The sequence below is a fragment of the Exserohilum turcica genome (genome assembly GCF_000359705.1).
Source record: "Exserohilum turcica Et28A unplaced genomic scaffold SETTUscaffold_4, whole genome shotgun sequence".
Lineage (NCBI taxonomy): Eukaryota > Fungi > Ascomycota > Dothideomycetes > Pleosporales > Pleosporaceae > Exserohilum > Exserohilum turcicum.
The window spans coordinates 755653-771051 of NW_007360247.1; the positions used below are offsets into that span (position 1 = coordinate 755653).

Genomic DNA, 15399 nt, shown 5'->3' on the forward strand with positions numbered 1-15399 from the left:
TGGATGTTCTGATTGTCGGAGTATATCTAAACAGCTCTTTGACTTGGAGCTTAAGGTATTACCTTTTGCTCCCACACTGATCATATCTTTACAGAAAAAAAGAATTAACCAACAAGATATAGCACTGTCCATTGTTGGAATGATAGCGCCAAACTACCTTCAGCGGCGCACCTAAAATTACGCATTGGCGCTTATAGCTTTCCTTTCATCCCATTCAACTCGTTGATAATGATATCCGCTGCCTTTTCTCCAATCACAAGGGCCGTATTATTCGTATTCGCACCTACATTCTTGGGTGGAATACTCAGATCCGCAATCTTGAGCCCCTTCACACCATACACATTCAAATTCTTGTCCACAACACCGTCCTCCTCCCTCGGCGCCATCTTGCACGTGCCGAGGGAATGCCACGTTGTATTTACATTTTCTCGCAGCCACTGCTCGATTGCGGCGTCGTCTTCTTTTGTATACACCAGATCCTGCACGTTCTGTAGCGGCGCTGTAATGGATTCTTGGACTGCGGCGGCAGAGTTGGCGGGGAACCTAGGGTGTCCTTCTGCGAGTTCGCCGCGGAAATATTTCATGCGACGCAGGATTTCGCGTTGTTTCTTGTAGGCCCAGAGTTGTTTCTTGAGATCAATGTCGTTCTTGTCGTTGAAGAAGCCTACGTCAAAGTCGAGCGGGTCGTCGTGCTTTGGGCCGGTAATGTGCATGTGGCCCCGCGAATAGGGGTATGCTGTGTAGTTTCCAATGGTAAGGTACTGTCCTGCTGGGACGCTGGTTGGGTCGCCGAGAAAACCGCTTATCATACCGCACAGCATCAGTGGTACGTTGGGATTGTTTTTGAAGTCGCGGTCCCATGCTTCGCGGAACTCTGGGCCGAGAGCGCTGACTTCTGCTTCGGTGGGCCTTATCTTGGATGATATGTCGATGGCATTCCAGCCCAGCATTGGATCCTTCTTCTCCATCATTGCAGCCACGTCTACACGTCCGCTCAAGATACCATCCATGGTATGGTGTGGTTCCAGAGAGGACTTGTAGGGGTAGAGGACGAGATGGTGGTCTTGATAGTCTTTTCCTACACCTGGTAGTTCCTCGACAATGGGTACACCGGCTCTTTGGAGAATTTCCTTGGAGCCAACACCAGAGCGTTCCAGTACTGGTGGCGTGCCGCAGGCACCGCATGTAACGACGACGAGTTTTCGGGCGCGAACAGTCTTGACTGGGTGCGCAGTCAAACCAATTGTGGACTGAAATTCAGGGTTTGGTGTGTATTCTACGCCAGTTGCGCGCTTATTGCCGTCGAAGAGTACGCGTACAACCTTTGATTCGACAAGCACGTGGAGATTGGAGTACTGCGGCTGATCGATCTTGGGATGTATATACCTGTGCGCAGTATCTTGACGTTTGCCGTCTGGTGAAATATAGCGTTGCCACCGCTGAACACCGTTATTGGTTTCGAGGTTTTGTAAATCTTCGATCTCGGGGATGCCGACTTGTGCGGCTGCACGAATGAAATCATCCTCTGATTCATGTGCACGGTAACTGCCATTACTGACATGTATAGGCCCGTCGTAGCCGTGGTGTTCTTTCTTTCCTGGTCCATGGTACGTCTCCAATTTCTTCAGGAATGGCCACATCTCTTCGGCTGACCAGCCAGGAGTGTTCCACGAGTCAAAATCCGAGCGTTGGGCACGCGTGTACATCATGAAATTGATAGAGCTACCTCCACCAAGTGTACCGCCGCATGGTACGATAGGCTCGCGATCAGCGAGTTGCTTGGCCTTGTTGCCCTTGTAGAACAAGGCCGTTTTCGTGGCGGGTAGAAGGTTTTGTAGGTAAAAGACTGGATTGACAATGCTCGCAACATCTTTGTTGTTTGCCCCGCCCTCAATCACAAGAATGGAAAGGGAGGGGTCGTTCTCTGCAAGGCGTCCGGCTATGATGCATCCGGCTGTCCCGCCTATAGAGTTTCCAAATTAGATTTAGGTTGCCAGACAGTGTGTAAACAGTTGAACCGACCTCCAGCAATAATAACATCGACCTCGTCGATGCCGTCCGCAAGCTTGGTGTAGATACCCATGGTGAGAAGTGTGAAGATCACAAAGCGACAGTGGCAATCTTACAACGCAGCAAGTCAGGGCTACTGCAGCATATATAGCCGGACATGCGCATGCTTATCCTTTTTACCCATTGAGATAGCCTTGTACCACCCAAGCCTTAAGGCATGCCGGGCTTCGTCCTCAGTGAAGCTGCCCCGCAATTCGAGTACCCTGTAAGCCCCATGTCCCATTGTCTGAAGCTTGGTGTTAGTGCTCCAAGTGGATCATCTCCGCAGTCTCATTGAGGCGAGGTGCATTTAGGTAACAGGCTAGAGGTACCGCGTGGTGCTAGTGCTCGCACAGTAGTCCTGATCCGGTATGTCGTCCATCCACGATGATTTTCGTGTCAGACAGAACAGTTACACCGATTCTAGTCAAGTTTTGGTCAGTGTCAGCTGCTCGTCCCCGCAATCTTGTTGGTTCGATCGACTGCGGCTGCCCCTGTTTGCGAATCTGATGTGTCCAGCATTACTCGAATCGTAGGTGTAGAATATTGAGTGCACGAAGGGGTTACCTCGGCATATTGCGTACCCCACTGACGTGCGCCCCATTAGGTACGCTGAGCTCAAGTAACAGCCAATGAAACACGCAGCAGCATCATGCAGGGAAAGAAATTTTCGGATAGGTAGTGCATTAGGAAGTTCCATTTGCAGGTACATGGAATTCTCGGCCCCCATTTGCGTGTCCAAATGTCCCAAAACGCCTAGTCTGTACGGTCCTATCATGACTGCAATTCTGGCCAATCAGACATGCGGGGTTGCCCAAACCTACTGAGGCCTGGGCATCGGAGGAGCCGTCTTGGCTGTTTGCAGAAAACGAATAGATCCACAAAGATCTTGTCAGATTGAGCGTACAAAATTTCATCAGCATGCATGCGTTCCGCAAGAGGAACCGCAGTGGCAAAGGAGCTAGAAAAGCCGATCCAGACCCATGTCGACAATGTTCTGAAACTCGACACGGCGCCTGCCCGCAATACTCCGCTTACTGGGTCTGGAATCGGCGGCGATGTAGTGCTCCTTAACCTTGACCGTAGCGGGTAGCGTGTAAAAGGGTCCCAGAGTATCAGTCATGAGATTAGCACTCTCGTGATCCTGTGCGGAGTCATGCCTGTATCATCAACCGGATTAGCATACTCTGTGTGTAGTCTGTTGGCGATTGCGGCTTACCAATGAATGACAAGCTCGTGTAGGTCGGGTGCCTGCGACAAGATCTTGTATAGGAAACTAGCTCGCTGTTGAAGGAGAGCAGGGAAAACGGCCCCGACGACGCCAGTTTCCTCGGCGCGGATCCAGGTAGAGTCCCAAACGAAAACGGCTTCGACCCTTCGAATATTGTGAATGGGTGAAAAGGCAGCATCCGAAATCTGGCCTAGGGCTTCCTCAAAGAAAGACGTATGGGCAAAGCTGGCGGTTGGGTAGATACGCAACACAGCGGCATCGTAAAACCAATTCTTGGCCTCGATGTACAGCTGCTGGCAAGTCAAAAGCAACTCGACAGGCGGTGGATGGTGGGTCAGGCGCATAAACTTGGGAATGAATCGCCACTTCTTATGAGGTCGTACGGTAGGCGTAGGAGGACGCAGCTGAGCTGTCCGCGCCGAAGCACCGTGACTTTCCACGACCTCACCCTCGTTGTCATGCTCGACTTGTCCGGCATCGTCTTCGATACCGTTGTCTTGTTCCTCTTCTAGGCCTTGTTCCTCTTCTTCCTCATCATCTTCCTCGCCCTCTCCATCGTCCTCTCCGCCTTCAACTTCCTCGGCACTATCTCTCTCCTCTTCATGCTCGTTGTCGCCGTAAACTGCCCGTGGTGCAGGTCCATCGGGGTTCTCGGATATGTGCTTAGCTATGAGTTGCTCGACCTCGTTCTTCTCGAACCAGAAACGCAGCAGCTCCTTTGGTGCACTTTCACGTGCAGCTGCGTGCTCAAAAATGGTGTGTCGTACCTCGAGGGGGAGGCTCACGAACAGCGATGCCGGCTTGTCGGGCGCCATGTCGAGCATTTGGCGGTAGTTGAGTAGTAGGTAGCTTTTTGCAGTGGGGAGTACAGGGCAGAAAAACGGGGTAGTCGTGCGTAGTATATTTGTACGGAAGCGAGGGTGAGGTCAGGGCGCAAGCAAAGGCTGGGACTGCTGCCTGGGTGGGGCTGCAAGCATTTGTGAAGGTGAGAGAGAAATTAGAAACAAACTCTCGCCCATTGGCGTAACCGATATTCATGGTGACAAAAAGGCGGACTGCGGTTGGTCTTTTCCTCAATCACCGCTCGCCGTGCGTCGAGTCGCGGCGGCAATCACTGTGGCGCTTTTCCTACGTGTCGGGAGATGCTCGGTTGCCAACCACCAATCTCACTCGCCTCAAATCCCTCACAGGCTATATGCGCTTATTTCACTACGAGTTGAGCCTATGCAAGCTGCACAGAGAGAGGTAAGCGTTACATTGGAAGTACTTACTTGTGGAAAGTGGTATCAAGCTTTCCAGCCGGTTACAAGACCCTTCTCGGTCCGATGGGGGCAACTCCAATATGGAGCTGCAACTTCCAGGGATTTATGCCTTTTGTCTTGCCATCTTCATCTCTCTAGCAAAGTCTCGGAATTCGCCGTAAGAAGGTGCTGGCCCGTTATGGCACGACTACCCTTCGGCTGGAAAGCTACCCCGAAGCGCCTTCTCACAATCACATGGCCAGAACCCTCACACGAGCCGTGACTATCGTTCTGCAAGCGGCTCCTACTGAATTCGATATACTCCCCGTAACACTCAAGGAAACGGCTCCCTCTTACGGCCATGGCTCAGGTAAACAATACGATACATGCGGCAGTAGCAGCTCACCTTCGATTCCCACCAGCCGGCCACCGTGCTCGCCCATCTCATGGTATATAAACCACTCTTTTCCTCTCAACACTCCAATCTTCCTCTCACATCCCCATCATCAACTCTTCTATCCCATCCACTCTTCTATTCATCCATCCAGCATCCATACCCCCCTCATCCGAGCAGCACGGCAGCAGTGTTCATTGTACAGCAGCAACCAGTTCATCATGCGTTTCGGCGTCAGCATTCTCGCCGGCTTCATTACCCTGGGCATTGCTACACCAGGTCTTCCACTGTACAAGTCAGTTCCCACCAAGTCGTCGCGCCACACACAAGCGACTGAACCCGTCCCCATTGACGGTGACTGGAGCATCGGTTGCGATGAAGATAACTACTGCTCGTACTACCATGCTTCTGCCGCTGCTACCGATATCGCTGCTTTGAAGTCTCGTGGCGAGAGTACTGCAGATGACGGATTGGCTCCACCCGGCCAGAACGTCTCCGTCAGTACCGACTCACACTCGCTTTTCGGGCGTCATGCTGCCTTCACAGGAGACCAGTGTCAATCCTGCGACAACTCCAACTGCCCAGTAAGTCACGATGCACAATACACGGCTGTTGCTATCATGTACTGACGCTCAATGCTTAGGACTGCTATGGGGATTGTCCAGGGTGCCAGCACTTCATTTGTGTGGATGCAGCATCGCATTTGTCCATGTGCATGAGCATCCGGCCCAAGCTGCTGCCTCCCTGCTACGACAATCTGCCACCCATTGAGATCGAAACCACAACCGTCCACGTGGTAGCCGTCACGGTACCACCGGAGCGTCGCACTCCTGCAGCTGAACCTACATTGCCATCGCTCCCTACATCAGCATCTGCCCCTACTTCAAGAGGCCTCTCTACAGTGAAAACAATTCCTATCCCAGTACCCCTGCCCTCAATCTTCACGGTAACATCAGTGGTGACCAAGACCGTCACAGAACTTATCCCACGCCCACTGAAGAGCACGTCGACGGTGCTTGTTCAAGTCACTCCCATCATAACCACATCCACATGGACCACTACCGTCACCTTTTCCAGCTTGGCTACTGCCGTCACGTTCACAGCTCCCTCACCATGGTCTACTACCGTCACTCTTCCCCGTCCCTCACGTTCCAGCAGCACGCCCACGATCAAGCCCATTGTACTCGCAACGCGAAACACGCCGCTCGCCTCAAGGATTCCCGCCGCTACCAGTTCCGCAGCTCTCCCCAGGACAATGCCCAACACGGCACGCGCAACCCCCGGCTCTGCACCACTATCTCTCCAGCATGGTGGCGCCCCCGAGAACAGCGGTTGCAAGCTCTGCGAGGCTCCGGCCGACTGCGAGGTATGCTGATTTCACATCAAAACAGCACCTCACCTACTCATTCTCGTCTACCCCCTAGAGCTGCGCCTTCTCCTGCGACGACTGTGTCCGGTTGTCATGCCAGAATGCCTTTAGCGACTCGGAAATTTGCATCGAAGTCTCGGACGACCCGGATACCGATGGTGCAGTGGCCAATTCCACGGTAGCAAGCGACGTCGTGCATGGCCGCGCTGGCGCCATGTTCATGCCGCAGGACGAAGAAGATGGCACTGCGTCGTTGGCTGCTCCTCGTGCCTCCGAGTGTATTGTCTGTAATCGCAAAAACAGGTCCTGTCGCCTCGTAAGTCTCCTTTCCCCCCCCCCCTTTTTTTTTTACAACGTATTCGAGCTGACCATGTGCACAGTTCTGCAGGTGGAAGTGGCCATGCAGCTTGAGGACCATGTGCACAATCCATGGCGAGAATGGACTTGAGCACACTTGCCATGAGATGCCCAGGCGGTGTGCTGGTGCTGGAGCCGACTTTGAGGGAGGTATGTAAATGACGCGCTGGACTGGCAATGGTTTGCTCTGGATTTTCTTTGTCTGTTTGTGGCTGGGTGGATTGGTTCATGGGCTGACAGCGGTATGTGTGTTTTCGTTGACTGGACGTTCCGCTTGTTCACCTTGGTGTTTTCCCTGTTATGAGGCACGTTTCGTATTATTCCTTTTTGCTTTTTCGGATGCATTTTCTTTCTTTTCTCTACGGCGGATACTGAGTCTCTGCTTGTTCGTGATGCTTCTAAAAGCATGTACCCCTTTGCAAGTCTCTGATCATTGCAATTCTGTTTAGACGCTTTCAAACACACCCATGTTATGAGCCTCTACGGCCATTCTCATTCTTATGACTAACGTCCTCCATCAACACACTCATCAACTTGAACATCTCGCCCGCGAGTCTCTTTCCCGTCTCTCTCCACTCCTCAGCACACAGTCTGCCAAAGCGATCAGGATGCCACTGGAGGCGTTCCTGGCGCAGCCACTCATAGCTGTACAGGCCACTTGCGCGCAGCAGCTTCTCGACATCGTGCTGACACGCATGTATGCTATTCTCCTCCGACTTGAGCATCTTGCACGTTGTCAGCGAGCACGTCGTCACGCTGCCCGGCAGATACGGGAACATGGTGAAGAGCTTGGGCGTGCAAGAAGACCTCCGGCTGAGGGGCGGAGGCGTAGACGACGGATCCGTGCTGCTGGAGCGCGACCGGACCTGCAGCTTTCGAGGTGTTTTTGGCCTCCCGACTGCGGTGGCGGCCGCCGCAGCTGCAAACATGACTGATGTCTCTGTAGCCCATTTTTCATACAGAGCCTGCAACGCAGCGTCCTGCTTGGCCTCGGCAGAAGTCGAGGGGCTACCGTTTGGCATCTGGCCGTTCGGCTGGGACGTGCTTGGGCTGGGCCTGTGCTTCTGCGACTTTGCTTTGCCGAAGAAGTTGAGTGCAAAGGCCTCGAGCGCGTCTTCGTTGATATCGTCAATCGAGCCCGCCCACGTGCCGTCTTTGCGCACGGCGATGAACTGGTCTGCGCTGGTGGGGTCGAGAGCAATGAAGGCGAGGCTGCTCCATTTAAACCCCTTTTCCGCCTTCCACTCGTCGACCGTCTCTTTGTAGATTTCCCACGCCTTGTCGCCGCCAAACTGGCAACTCACCTCGCCGTATTCACTCATGGCGAAAAAGGCGCCCTCGGGCCCCCACGAGATTATGCGCGGCGGCCCAACGCGCCATCCCGACGGCGTCAGCCAGGACTGCAGGGCGTCTTCCAGATTCGGGGGCAGGTTTGCCCAGCGGATGAGTTCAGGATGCCACACGATGAACGAGTCGCCTGGGCCAAGCACGGCACGCAGATGCGGCGAGTGCCATGTCTTGGTGAGGATAGTCTCGAGACGCGACGGGATGGCCGAGCCCCATCGAATGCTGCTTCTCCCGGACGAGTCTTTTGAGCTGAGGATCCACGACTCCGGCACCGAGCCCAAGGCCGCCCAGTGGACCTCTGCTACCGTCCGTCCGACCAGCAGGTCGCGGAGGCTAGGCGGGAGTTTGCGACGGTGCGTATGTTAGCCGGGTTGGACGGGGGCGCGCGAGAGAGGAGAGAGCAGCGTGTCTACATACTACTGCAGGCCTGCAAAGCTCCGTGCAATGAAGCTGTCGTTTGGACCAAAGGAAAAGAAGGACGACGAGGTGCCGGCGGTGCCACTCATCTGCCCAGCGTTGCGCGCAATTGGGTAGCAATCAGCTTATGACGTCATCTGCATGGAACCCCTCGAACGAAGGCGCTCCCATTAGCCACGACGAGACTCATCAGGGCGGCATTGCGCGTGTAGAGACTCACAGACGGTCGCCCTCTGTCCGGCGCCTCGAGGTTTCGTAGAGGCAGTGCAGTGCAGTGCAGTGCAGTCAGTCTAGCCCGGCGCCGTGCTGGCGAAGCGCTCCGGAAAGCAATAACGGCTTATTCCTGTTTGGACCCTGTAGACGATCAAGCTTGGCAAGGGTCAACACGACGACCGGACTGCAATGGCTCTCTCTTTCTCTTTCTCTCTCTCTCTCTCGCGCCTCTATGGGATCCTGATCCTCACCCCTCGTTCGCTTTATGTATACCGACCCACTGCTGCCGGACCGCGCACACACCGCTTCGACCCATCTAAAACGCGCCATCCCCTTAGCGAGCCCGGCTTTTTGGCCGCAGCAACAGCAATGTGCGACTCGACCTTTACCTTTGGCCAGCGCGGCAGCCACTGGATGCAGTGTCGGTCCAGGCGAGAACAGTATGCCTAATTTCTCGGTGCAGCCGGTCGTTGTTGTTGGCGTCGAAACTGGCAGACGATACTGATTTTTGCTGGACGTCCATCTAGTACACGGCTTCCCCACCAGTTGACGCGACTCCTGGCGTCGCCGCACTTGACGCTGCTGCATCATGTGACGTTAGGGTTTGAAGATAGTTTCCTCGTTACTTGGCGCGATGCCTCTGGCCAGGACCGCGTCGACGCCGCGGGGCTGCCACCCGAGCTGCTGCAGTTTGTCGGCGCCTCCAACCGCAACGTCGCCCACATTCGCTGCGCTCTGGGCCCCTACAACGAGTCGTTTTTCGTCCACGACAAGACCTCGTACCTGTGGAACAATCTCCCCGGCAAGCTCGTCGCTGCCATCCAGAACAACGTCAAAGATGGGAATTGGATTGATCGCCCGCGCCTGGTGGCCCTCGGCGCAGACGACAATTTCATCATGCTGACCGAGACCAACGCTGCCGTGTGGCACCTGCAAAACTACAAGCCACTGATGCCGCTGCTGGCGCAAATTGACATGGCTGATATACATGCCTTGACTCTCCATGCATACCGCTTCGATTGCTTCCTAGTCCAGACCAAAGACGGGAAGCTCGTGTACGAAAATATACCCCCGCATGAGGTTCCAGCCGTCCAGGCCATGGTCAAGCCCATACTGCATGATACCAAGGACGCCCAGGCACGCCGCTTCCCGCGCAGAGACAGTGCCAGCACGGCGGCCGCTAGTCCCCAGCGGAGACCCACGCTTCTCCAGCAGCGCGCCCAGCTGCGCAGGGAATGGACTGAGCATAGCCAAGAGTTTACGGCACAAGCAAAGGGCGTCAAGTTGAGCTTTAGCCTGAGTGTCAATCTAGGTGGACTGTCGAGAGTGCTTGGTTGATTTTTTTTCTCTTTTCTTCTTTCTTCGCTTCTTTAACAACTTATTCACTTTATTTTCGACATTTGTATATTATAGGGATTGGCGTTGTTGCAGTATACATGATTTAATTCGATACACTGTAGAATCAACATGGATATAGAAATATCCATCTCACACACACACACACATACAGACACACAATTCACATACATGTTCCCGACGCAATTACAAGCATAACACGAGATTTCAACTCGAGTCCTACTACAAAGTGCAACACTTGCAAGAGCGAGCTTATGTACCACGCAAAAGACTAAGCCACTTTATCTTTCAACTGCGGATCCATGCGATAAGCAAAGCAAGTAAAGTCTCATACAAATCCTACATCCAAGCCCAGAATACCTTACACAGCCCTTTCTTTCTTTTTTTCTTTCCTCGTCCACCTCTTCTTCCACAGCCTTCTCTTCCTCTTCTTCTAATTCACATTACATGTATCATGTACCATGTATCCTTTACAATAACCACATAACTACACATAACTACACATGTGTGAAATGAGGAAAGAGGAAGCATGTTGGTGTTTCAGTCACTCCATCTTCAATTCATATCATTTCATTGCATTGCATTGCATCTCTGTTCTGTTCTGTTCTGTTCTGTTCTGTTTGCATCTACACACTTGTTCTCATTCACATATCTCGTCTTATTCCATGCATTCTTCCATCCATCCATCCATCCATCCATACTTTTCTCCGCAAAAGACATAGCGCGGGAAAAAAAAAGAAAAATACGAGGATAGCAAGACAGGTAGGTAATACACGGATAAGTTTAACAATCTGAGTCTGATTCTGTTCTTCTCCTTTTTTTTGCCCTTTCCTTTCTCTTATTTTCTCTCTCTCTCTCTCTCTCTATGTGCGTCTGTCTGTAAGACAGTGTAAGACAGGGTGAGTGAGTGAGTGAGTGAGTGAGTGAGTGATTCCAATCCTGAATGCATAGCTGAGAGAAGAGTTTTGTTTTTTTTTGTTTTTTTCTCAGGTTCAAATTGAACATCATGATCATCAACAAAGGTTGGAAAGAAAACAAAGGTTGGGAAAGAGAAAGGTGAATTGAATTGAATTGAATTGAAAGAAGAAGAGAAAGAAAGTGCATGTGTGAAGAAAAAAAAGAAAGATAGAAAGAAAGAAAGAAAAAGGGGAAATGCAGAATGCGCAAAAAAAGACTACAAGATCTGAACCGCACACATGCTTGTCTAAGCGCTAAAGGGCCAGGTTGACTGCCATCTAGTTACGACAGAGCTATGTGAGTATCTTTTTTGCCTTTGGGCTTTTAGTCCTTTTTTAATTTGATTGCAGAAGAAAAGAAAAAAAAAGGGGGGGGGGGCAAAGGGGCAAAGGGTATAAAGTGCAAAAGAAAAGGCAATCGCTCAAATTGTGAAGGAAGAGAGAAAAGACGAAATAGTAAACAGGACAACGCCGAGAGACACCCCAAAAAGGCCGTTAATTAAATTGCACACACACACACACACGCAAAAAGACACCTGCCCAATAACAAAGGTCATCGTGTCGCTTGAATCCCAAAGCAGACTATACCATGTGCTGAGACTTCAAGTACCCATCAAAACACGTTCATCTAGACATTCATCTACGATAACCAAGGCGTATTTCTCTTATAAGCAGCACCATCCAAATCATCGTCATCAACCATTTCGACTTCGAATTTCGAGCCGAGAGCCTCATTAGCTTCTTTGAGCATGGCCGTCATCTGGAGGCTCATGCGGCGCAGACGCTCGTCTTCCTCGTACTCCTCGCGGCGGACGCGGTCGATGAGGCGTTGGCTTTCCGAGGCGAACAGTGGACTCGAAGCAGTCGTGTTGTTTGTGCCCATTTCAAAGGCGACGGGGGAGCCGAAGCTCTGGCGGTGGTAGGATCGGGCGCGCGTGTGCGAGCCGGGCGAGACTTTTGTGCTGCTGTGGAAGGGCCGTCTCTCGGTTGTTGAGCGCCGCGATACGGGGATGAGCGAGGGCCGCTTCTGAGACGGCGTGGCGGGATTGGCGCGCGATACCGGTCGCGGGATCTGCGAGGGCGAGCGTCCGTGGCCGGGGGGTAGTCGTCGCTCTGACAGCCGTGGTGTGTTAGGCATTGAGTTTGTCTCACAGTTTGCTCCGACCATGACCCAGTTGTCTGCTGTGCGTAGGCGCTTCGCTAGCCTCGGTGGCTCAGGGGGGATGGATTCGATGGATTGAATGCCGTAGTCGTCGCTCGGATAGAAGCCAGGGGTAGGCTGCTGGACAGGGCCGGGTTGATAAGGATCGTCTTGCAGGCCCAGCTTCGCAGCAACCTTTTCTTGCGAGTCGGCGTCGAACTTTTGCCCGCCGCCTGCCTGGAAACCGCGAAAGGGCACCGTGCAAAACTCGAATAGCTTGCCAGCTACTCCGCCGACGAGGCTGAACAACGACCAAGCCTTGCTTCCATTTGGCGTCGTGTGCATCTCCCCCGCTGCCGCTTGTGTCGCAAGGCCAACCTGCGGAGGCGCAGGCACGGCCCAGGTGCCGCGTTGTGCCTGGAGGTTGAAGTAGTCGTCGCAGTCGCCATCTCGCGTGGTAAAGGTATGCGGCCTGTCCATCCCCCCAGCCAGTTCGTAGCGGTCGTTGGCGAGCGGAGGCGGGCTCTTAGTGTCTGTAGAGCGCGAGCTGAGCAAGGCGCCAACGTTCCATGGATTTACCGCCGTATCGTCGCCATATCGGGAGCGCTTGCGGGTCTCGTGGGCATCTGATTCAATCACCGGGCGACCCGTGGTTTCAGGCGCAAGCGAGTACCGCGGCGTCGAGTCGAATAGGCTATTCCGCGAGCTTCCACGTGTATGCGATGGCGAGAGTGTATGAGGCACGGGCATGTCGTTGGGATGGGCACTTGGCTGCTATGCAGGGAGGTGGATCGGAGGCTGCCTGCGGGAGCGTTTGGTCAGGCACGGCTAGCGGACGAATGATGTCAGGCGTGGTGCAAGGATGGCAGAGGCTGCTTCTCAAGCGCGTTTGCTGGTCCGCGGTCCCCAGGTGTCGGAATATTAATTAGAGCTTCATGGTAAGGGTAGCGGGTGGTGAGCGGGATGAGGGAGTGGGGAAGCGCTGCAGTGAGCGCCGTTTGTTTGTGTTCAGCCCGTCGCTGGGGTAGCCTGGAGCTTGGACAGCAACGGCCAAATTAGATGGACCGCATCGTGACATGGCGGAGCGTCGCGCGGAGGTTACATGGAAATGCTTTATTCAACAAGCAATGTGCGAGCGCTTATGCCATCTACGAATATACAACGCCTCCCGTGACCAGGGTATCCCTATACCTAGACGCCAGTGAATCAGCAGCTTTGTCCCCGTCAACGCCAACCCGCTCAACAAGTACTCGCTACGCCCGCGCGATCCACCCGCTGTGCACCAGATAGTCAAACAGCTGCGACGACTTGTTGGCGTCAATCTTGCACATTTCCTTGGCCGTCTTCTTCTTGAGCGCACCGCCGTTGTTAAGGGCGGCGCGGATCATCGTCTCCTTGAGCGCGAGGTAGGGCTTTGGCATGATGCGCAGCACGCTGCACAGCTCCACCTCCTCCGAGTTGAGCAGCTGCAGGTCCGCCTTGGACTCTTTGCCAAACTTGAGCGGCACCGTGTTGGGAAGCGGCTTGGGCACAAACTTGGTTTTTGTCTGCTGCGGTGTGAGAGCGCCGTTTGCACCGTTGGCGCCGCTCGAGGCGCCGTCGGGCGGCGGAGTAGTCAGTCCGCTGCTCTGTCTGATGTGCAAGGGAAGCTCTTGTCCCAGCAGTGCCGTGGCCGCCGATGGCTGCTCAAAGGGCGGCTGCGGCTTGGCCATCCTGCTCGACGCAAGGCGGTCAAACTGCCCAATGGGCGGCGGTCTGGTCTGGCGCTGCTGCTTCTCCTGCTCGTACTTTTCGCCCGCCTTGAGGCTGGTAATCTGCATGTTCCTCCACTCCTGCAGCTGCGAGATGGCCTGGCGCAGGTTATGCTCGTACTCGAGGTCTTTGCAGAACTGCTCAAAGTCGGAGTGCAGCATCATCCTCGCAAACGGCTTGGCCTTGTTCATGAGATCCTTCTCCTCCTTGGTGCGCTTCTTGTCTGCCAGCTGGTTCTTGCGGTACTCGAGCAGCTGGTGCTCGAATATAATCTTCTTCCGCTCGACGCGCAGGTCGAGGCGGTGGTTGTAGATTTCCATAATGACCATCTTCAGCTCCATCTCGGGCTCGATCTCGCCGGTGCGCGGGTTGATGCCATCGCCGGGGTCGAACTGCATGTGCTGGACCGCCTCTTCGGCCTCGTTGAAGTACTCGGTTTCAAACTCCAGGCGGCCGGGCATGTAGCCCTGGACCTCGTGGCAGGCGGGCACGCTGGCCGTGGGCTTCTGCTTGGGCGCGTCGGGCTCGCGCGCAGCCGCCTCCTCCTTCTTCTTCTCAATGCGGCGCTTCTTCCTCGCCTGGAACTCATGGCGCGGGATGCGGGTGCTGAGCTCGGTGTCATCCTTGGTGCAGTGCTCGGGCAGCGGGAAGCATGGGCTGTTCAGGTACGTGTCGATGTAGTGGTCGCGCACCTCGTCCTTTTCGCGGAAGCCGCCAATGTGGTCGGCAATGTCTGCCCAGGAGCCGAGGCCATATGTCTCTGCGCCCTCGAGCAGGGCCAGCTCCTCGTCGGCGCCCCAGTCCTCGGTGTAGATGGGGATCGAGTGCTGCTCGATGACCTTGAACTTGTGCTTGGCGGGCTGGTGGTCCTTTGTGGCCTTGGCCTCGGAGAAGCATGGCACGCAGAGGTCGTAGTCGTGGCAGACGTCCTCGGCGCAGCGTATGCGGACCGTCGACGTGATGTCGGACGAGCACACGTCGCACACGTACTTGGTGCCGCCCTCGGTGCCGCGTGCGCCCGTCTTCTTCTTAATGACGCCCATGGCGGGCGGCTACGGGGGAGGGTAGAGACACGGGCGAGGTGAAGCGCACTCGGCGAGCGCGTCGGCGTCGGGGGGGTTTGACGGGGTGAGGGGGGTGAGGGGGACAGCTGGTGAGACAGGCCCGTGTGGCGGTGCGTAGGTGCGGTTGCGGTTGCGGTGCAAAGCAAACGGCGCGTGTCAGGTGCGACACGGGGGGGCCAAGGGGCGGTAGAGCCGCACGCTGGGCTGCAACACGACACGGCGCTGGGGGGGCCGCTGGCTGGGGGGGGGGAGGGGATGGCGATGGCGATGGCGGGTGGGCGTGGATGCACACGAGGTTGTCCGCGGCGGAAGCTGTAGCCGAGGCGTGTGTGGACGGCTGGCTGTAGTATGGATGTGCTATGTATATGTCGCCATATACACAGTGCTGTGTATGCATGCGCATGTATGCGGCGGCCACTGGGCATGCAGGCGGCGACGGCGACAACGACGACGACGACTGCACCCGCGGCGGCCAGCCCGTCGCAGCAGCAACACGTCGCAGCAACACGCCG

At 54.8% G+C, this 15399-nt stretch overlaps 7 protein-coding genes across 7 annotated transcripts; 2 read left to right on the plus strand and 5 right to left on the minus strand.

Moving 5' to 3' along the window:
• Window positions 1-191: 191 nt before the first annotated feature.
• SETTUDRAFT_155231 (uncharacterized protein) lies at window positions 192-2083 on the minus strand (the record flags this gene model as incomplete). The annotated part of the gene is made up of 2 exons (XM_008030157.1): window positions 192-1963; window positions 2023-2083. The coding sequence occupies 2 exons, from the start codon at window positions 2081-2083 to the stop codon at window positions 192-194; spliced, it is 1833 nt and encodes a 610-aa protein (XP_008028348.1).
• A 927-nt stretch (window positions 2084-3010) lies between these two features.
• Window positions 3011-4095, minus strand: SETTUDRAFT_92623 (uncharacterized protein; the record flags this gene model as incomplete). The annotated part of the gene is made up of 2 exons (XM_008030158.1): window positions 3011-3209; window positions 3269-4095. The coding sequence occupies 2 exons, from the start codon at window positions 4093-4095 to the stop codon at window positions 3011-3013; spliced, it is 1026 nt and encodes a 341-aa protein (XP_008028349.1).
• A 1041-nt stretch (window positions 4096-5136) lies between these two features.
• On the plus strand, window positions 5137-6732 carry SETTUDRAFT_21231 (uncharacterized protein; the record flags this gene model as incomplete). Its single annotated transcript, XM_008029806.1, has 4 exons — window positions 5137-5499; window positions 5559-6281; window positions 6340-6562; window positions 6665-6732. The coding sequence occupies 4 exons, from the start codon at window positions 5137-5139 to the stop codon at window positions 6730-6732; spliced, it is 1377 nt and encodes a 458-aa protein (XP_008027997.1).
• Window positions 6733-6989: 257 nt separating this feature from the next.
• On the minus strand, window positions 6990-8542 carry SETTUDRAFT_164265 (uncharacterized protein). The gene is made up of 2 exons (XM_008030159.1): window positions 8406-8542; window positions 6990-8339 (listed from the first exon to the last, which is right to left on the minus strand). Exons 1-2 carry the CDS (start codon window positions 8492-8494, stop codon window positions 7112-7114), a joined length of 1317 nt encoding a protein of 438 aa, XP_008028350.1. The 5' UTR covers window positions 8495-8542; the 3' UTR covers window positions 6990-7111.
• Window positions 8543-8858: 316 nt separating this feature from the next.
• SETTUDRAFT_42670 (uncharacterized protein) lies at window positions 8859-9956 on the plus strand (the record flags this gene model as incomplete). The annotated part of the gene is made up of 2 exons (XM_008029951.1): window positions 8859-9058; window positions 9146-9956. Exons 1-2 carry the CDS (start codon window positions 8988-8990, stop codon window positions 9954-9956), a joined length of 882 nt encoding a protein of 293 aa, XP_008028142.1. The 5' UTR covers window positions 8859-8987.
• Window positions 9957-11317: 1361 nt separating this feature from the next.
• On the minus strand, window positions 11318-12845 carry SETTUDRAFT_164266 (uncharacterized protein). The gene has a single exon (XM_008030160.1). The coding sequence runs from the start codon at window positions 12819-12821 to the stop codon at window positions 11571-11573; it is 1251 nt and encodes a 416-aa protein (XP_008028351.1). The 5' UTR covers window positions 12822-12845; the 3' UTR covers window positions 11318-11570.
• Window positions 12846-13181: 336 nt separating this feature from the next.
• On the minus strand, window positions 13182-14932 carry SETTUDRAFT_164267 (uncharacterized protein). Its single transcript, XM_008030161.1, has one exon. It carries the CDS (start codon window positions 14864-14866, stop codon window positions 13325-13327), a length of 1542 nt encoding a protein of 513 aa, XP_008028352.1. The 5' UTR covers window positions 14867-14932; the 3' UTR covers window positions 13182-13324.
• Window positions 14933-15399: the final 467 nt, after the last annotated feature.